The sequence below is a fragment of the Aphis gossypii genome, chromosome 2 (assembly GCF_020184175.1).
Source record: "Aphis gossypii isolate Hap1 chromosome 2, ASM2018417v2, whole genome shotgun sequence".
NCBI classification, from domain to species: domain Eukaryota; kingdom Metazoa; phylum Arthropoda; class Insecta; order Hemiptera; family Aphididae; genus Aphis; species Aphis gossypii.
Genome location: NC_065531.1, coordinates 65,023,623 through 65,029,323, shown reverse-complemented (window position 1 = coordinate 65,029,323; position 5,701 = coordinate 65,023,623). Strand labels below are relative to the sequence as shown.

Sequence of the window (5,701 nt, the reverse complement as noted above, 5' to 3'; positions counted from 1 at the left end):
ATCAAAAAGGTCACATATTCCATGAAGGTTTGACAGATAATAATATTTAGGAGTAAAATTTTATCAAGAATTTCATATTTACATATGACGTCATCAATGTTATAATAACATAATTTTATATTGTCGTGAGTGCACTCTAAGTAGTAGCATTAACAGTTATATGAATAATTTACATTTTAATACTCTAAGTTAAAAAAAAAAAACACTTTTCTTTTTAAATATATCTAAAATATTCCTATTCAAACGAAAAAACAAAAAATATATATTCATGCATAAGTAATAATATATATATATATATACATATATATATTTACGTCACTTATTTAAACAAACAAAGAATATTTAGATTTAAAGTGAAGTGTAGTGGAATAACTATATTGATTCTAAAATGACTATGTGTGTTCATTTTTTATTTACATAGGTATATATATATACGTGTCCTTTTACGTTTCTATGTGCATACGTTAGAACATTAAATCAATGTTGTCAAAGTCATCATACGTCACACAAAACATTAAAATTATTAGACCATAAGTCTTACTTAAATTAATATGAGTGATTATTGATAATATTAAACTGCGATTCAAAAGATAGTGTTAAATCGTCAAGTATATTAAAAATAGAAAAATGAAATATTTGAAAGATGAAAATCGAAAGATATTAAGTGATTAAATTGAGTAAAATAAAACATTTTAATATAGCATTATGCAATCTAAAAACAAATGGGTTGAATTCCATTTTAAGATTATAATGAAATTATTTTGACTAAATACATTGCAATCATTAAAAAATCGCACTAACCTTCCACAAAGGTCAGTCCGTTGGAATTTTCACCCTTTTTTATTTCAAATAAAGAGCTTTCAATTTTTTTAAGCAATCGTTTATTCGCATTTTGTAATAACAATATTGTTCACATTCGTCGAATAAACAATTTTATAAAAATACCTCTATCTACTTTTTTATGATATTCAGTGTTATTTTTCCTATTTCCATTGATTACCGTTGTGAGAAAAAGAATAATGTGCCTGTAATACTTATTAAGTATGACTGATAACAAGAAGAAAAAAAATTTCTCGTGAAAATGTGAAAATGTAATACCTAACTATAAAATCGGAGAATATAACAGATTATACTACCCTGGCTAACTTATTTAATACAAGACACTCATTATTTTAATTAAAATATTAAGTTTTTAAAAATATTTTAATCATAAAAGCGTTTGTCATTATAATGTAATAGCTCTTTGAAGCACGGGTCAAAACTAAATATTCACTACCTAAATGCACAGAAACTTTTTAAAAAAAAAAAGTTCAAAATTTTGTAAAAACCTTATAGTAATGGGTCAATAAATGATATATGTACCACAATTTTAGTAAAATTTAATTTACTTACAAAGTTATTTAAGTTTTAGTGGTGGTTACATACACTAACCACCATGCATACAAAACAACATATTTTTTTTTTATAACTCAAACTTCTTTATTAACAAACGTAATATAAAATAAAAATAATAATATAGATAAAATAGATAATAACAACTTATGAATTCTGTTGGATAGGTACTTGAATAACCAATTAATAATCAAACATCTGAAAATGTAAATTCATATTTTAAATAAATTAATAAAAACAATTATTATGTTATAAAAAGTTGCAAAAATATATTATATTCAATACATAAGCATATCAATTTAGTAGCAAAGCACAAAACAACACAAAAAGCATAACATTGATCAAATTAAATAATTACCACATAATACATATATATTATTTATTGAAATAATTTATATGTCATAGGAAGCAGCTGAACATGTATCTTTCTATAGAATAACATAAAACACAATAAACAATTGAGTAAACTATTACCAGCTTACCTTTTGCTAAATGAAATTCTTGAAAACAGTTTTTTGACTTTTTCATGCACAAACTTACTTTGCATACTGAGCACTCCCAAATGCTTCTTACAGGGTTTTTTTTAGTACTGCAATTACCACAACGCCTAGAAGTAGTTCTTTGAGGTTGGTGACTGGAACTTTGTAATCTAATACTTTGGTTTATATAAGGCTTCCGTGTAGCAGGGCCTCCTTGAGATAATGTTTTTTTGGATTTTTGGGAAACCGCCACTAATTGTTCTGATAAAAGTGTATTGTAAATATTTCTTTTGAAATTTTTATTTTTAAAATGTTCTACATTAGGTAGTTCCCTATGTATAATAAATGCATTTGTTATTGCACAATCTACAAAATGAAACACTAACCGCATATACCACTTAATAGATTTTCTGTCTAATGAATAATCTCCTTTTAATCTGTCAAAATTGTCTACATAATTCATGTTTTTATTATAATCAACTAATACTTGTGGACAGGGTACGTTTATAATTGTTCCATCTTTTTGTTTTCTTTTTACTGAAATTGGTTCTTGAGGTAATGAACGTGATGAAAGTAAATGAACACTTCTTTTATCTCTCCATTTACACATTGTGATATTTGTATTACTAGTGTTCCAGTCAAAGTCACCTCTCATCATTTTTTTATCATCTGATAGTTTTGGTAAATTTTTCCTGTTTGAATTTACTGTACCTACTGCATAAATATTATTTTGTTTCAGAATTTCATATAAATTATAACTACTAAAATAATTATCCATGTATACTATATGATTTTTGCCAGCAAATTCATTCATTAAATTTAATACTATTTTAGCTCCAAGACCTGTTTCCACTACATTGCTACTACATTTTCCAGTATAAATTTCAAATTTCAGGTTATAACTTGATTGATCGCAAAGCATCCAAATTTTATAGCCTCGCTTAATTGGTTTATTTTGCATATATTGCTTCATGGAACACCTACCTTTAAATTTTACCATACTTTCATCTACAGCTAATTTTTGATGTGGACGATATGATTTTTTAAATGTTTCACTCAAACAATTTAAAAGTGGCCTAATTTTATATAATTTATCATAGTCTACTTCTCCTCTTTTTGGTTTTAAAGAGTTGTCATTAAAATGTAAATGTGAAAGAATCCACCCAAATCTATTCACTGGCATTAGCTTAGAAATAAAACTATCATGGAAATCAGTGGCACTTGACCAGTAGTCTCTGTAGCTAGGAAGTTTTTTCAATGACATAAACATATTAATTGCAAAAAAATGTTTTATTTCATTTGGTGTAGTAGGTGTGTACGGTTTTCCAAGTTGGGTTGCATACAAATTTGTATGAAATGAAATATGTTCAAGAAGAGACTCAGGAAATAGTTTTAAAAATATATTTGTTGGAGTAATATCTGACATACTTGTTATGTATTCTGTAACTCCGACATTATTTTCATTAAATGCATCTTCTTCAAACATAGAAACAGTTTTAGACCAAGTAGGCACTTGTAGAGGTTGGTTAGGAATTACTATATTCTGTATATTGTATTGAACTGTTGAAGTTGAAGGTGATGGTGAGATTATATTTAAATTTAATGGTGAAGCAATTGATACTTGACTTGATACATTTCTGTGGAAATAAATAAAAATATTAACAAAATAATAATACTAATAATTTTAATATGAAATATCACCACAATTTTGTTATATTGTTTATATATTATGTATACTTACGAATGAGTTGGAGACACAAATTCCAAACTTTCTTGAAGCTGTTCATAATGGACAGATGTTACAGAGTTACGAGTATTTGGTCTATTCCTAGATGGTGTCCTAAGAAAATAAGTTTCAGTACCATTTATAATATTATATTTCGCAAACTTACGTTGATGTTGAAAATACAGAAGTTTCTAATGAGTTTGGTGGTAAAACAATATCATTCATATTATTTAAATCTTCAGATTCGCTGTCCGAAGAATTGAAAACAAATTCCTTTTCATAATCTGGATCCTCGTCAGTGTCATCGGCATCTGATTCTAGTTCAGAACCTGAAGGAAAATCTTCTTCAAGATATTGAACTACATCTTTTTGTGACAATCTTGTATGACGCGACATTTTTGAAATTTTAAGAATATGATTCAAACTTCAAAGCGAAATAATGATTTTTAAATATTTATAAATGCTTATCAGTTATCAATAATGTGCATATTATTTTGAATGGTGGTTATTGCTGGATACCACTACAAAGTATTAACTTTTATGCCAATGATTGTTGCTAGGCGATAGAAACTGATATGAATGAAAAATATACTTATCAATACATATACCAAAGATGTTACAAACAAAAATTGTATTTTTAATTTATACATCGGTGACGATAAAGATAAACATCTGCAATACCGTGTATTGTACGCTATGACACAAAATGTAAACAGTTGGGAAAATACAACTATTTATAAATAAAAATGTTAGTATATTTACTAACCGTTTGAGGTGGTAGATTCCATTAACCACTATGCGTGAACAAGATAAAATTATTTCATTGAGGTGGTTAGTAGTCATGACCACCATGCAAAAATTTAAAAAAATAGGTGGTCAATACAACTTACCACCATGCTTCAAAGAGATAGTCATTGAAAAATTATATTTTTATAATTTTTTATTTTTTTGAACCATATAGTATATATTTTAAATAGTTTATTAATTATGACTTACCTGCAAGTATTTAAAGTTTATATGAGTGGAGCAATAAACCTATATTTCGGGAAATATCTCAGTGTATAACTCTACTCATCTTATCTCGTAAATCGTTAACAACTTATCTAAGATTCGATAAAAACTTACGTTGACATAGAACAATAAAATAATTAAAACAATTATTACGATAAAAATATTGTTGTTTCAAAGAAATCGTTTTCTAACTTCTCGAAATTACGTACAATAAAAATATTTTCTTAAACAATAAATAGTTTTTGGGATAATGGATGTTTTGACATTTTATGAATCTCCCGGAATGGGTTCGGTTCGTATTATAATGCTTTTATATGCGGTCATTCGTTCGGGATACGAATCTATTTAAAATCTCTGCACTCATTCGCGGAGCCTATTATAGCGATTAATCAAGTGGTTGTTTCGAATTTATTATTTATGGTCGTGCCGAAATAAACATTATTTAATGGCGACGACACGAATAAGCGATTTCGTGCAGTGCGCACACATACACACACACACACACACACACATACATAGTAAACGAATTCACGTCCGCATGGTCCCTCGTCGTGGCGTCAAATTGATCGTAAAAAATTCGACGACGATTATTCGCGATCCGGGCAATGAAATATTAAAATAAATAAAATCACCCCGTGTTAAAATATTCGGCTACGAGGGTCGGTAAGTTTGTTAGTCGAGACATCGCGGCGTCGGGACAGTAAGGCTCTAGCGGCCCTCGACGTGTTCGGCGTGGTCGTTATGTGTGTATGTGTGCGTGCGAGTGCGAGTACGATTCTCGTTCACACGATTTACCGAAGACCCTTCAAAATAATTCGACCCCCGTGCGCACGACCAGAAAAAAAAAGAAATTCTCTTATTTATATTTTCTCACTATACGTATACATATATATATTATTATTATATGATTATATACGATTTAGAGATACCGTCGTCGTCATCGTCCGCCTAATGATTGTCACGCGTCATTACCCCCGAGTCTGCAGGCCTCGCAGACGCTGCTGCGGCGGGATACGCGGCAATGGAATCATTATTATTATTATTATTATTTTCGAAGGTCTTTATACATTTCTTCTTCGTTTTAATTTATGAA

At 28.6% G+C, this 5,701-nt stretch overlaps 1 protein-coding gene across 8 annotated transcripts; it reads right to left on the bottom strand.

The window, feature by feature from the left end:
• Nucleotides 1-1,413: 1,413 nt before the first annotated feature.
• LOC126550159 (piggyBac transposable element-derived protein 4-like) lies at nt 1,414-4,438 on the bottom strand. 8 transcript variants are annotated; one of them, XM_050201191.1, is made up of 5 exons: nt 3,764-4,432; nt 3,613-3,711; nt 1,933-3,508; nt 1,751-1,820; nt 1,414-1,590 (listed from the first exon to the last, which is right to left on the bottom strand). In XM_050201191.1, the coding sequence occupies exons 1-4, from the start codon at nt 3,991-3,993 to the stop codon at nt 1,785-1,787; spliced, it is 1,941 nt and encodes a 646-aa protein (XP_050057148.1). In that variant the 5' UTR covers nt 3,994-4,432; the 3' UTR covers nt 1,414-1,590; nt 1,751-1,784. The 8 variants fall into 8 exon arrangements, 7 of the variants coding, with proteins under 7 accessions (XP_050057148.1, XP_050057145.1, XP_050057147.1 ...); XR_007604202.1 differs by having other exon boundaries at nt 1,555-1,820; nt 1,933-2,132; nt 2,258-3,508; nt 3,764-4,438; XM_050201188.1 differs by having other exon boundaries at nt 1,751-3,508.
• Between the last annotated feature and the right edge of the window lie 1,263 nt (nt 4,439-5,701).

What these genes read in the sequence shown, in the direction of transcription:
- LOC126550159 (XM_050201188.1), bottom strand. Translation starts at nt 3,993, where the DNA reads ATGTCGCGTCATACAAGATTGTCACAAAAAGATGTAGTTCAATATCTT. An exon ending in TCTGTATTTTCAACATCAAC is followed by an intron (nt 3,712 to 3,763) that starts GTAAGTTTGCGA and finishes TTATTTTCTTAG; the next exon opens with GACACCATCTAGGAATAGAC. An exon ending in TTTGTGTCTCCAACTCATTC is followed by an intron (nt 3,509 to 3,612) that starts GTAAGTATACAT and finishes TTATTTCCACAG; the next exon opens with AAATGTATCAAGTCAAGTAT.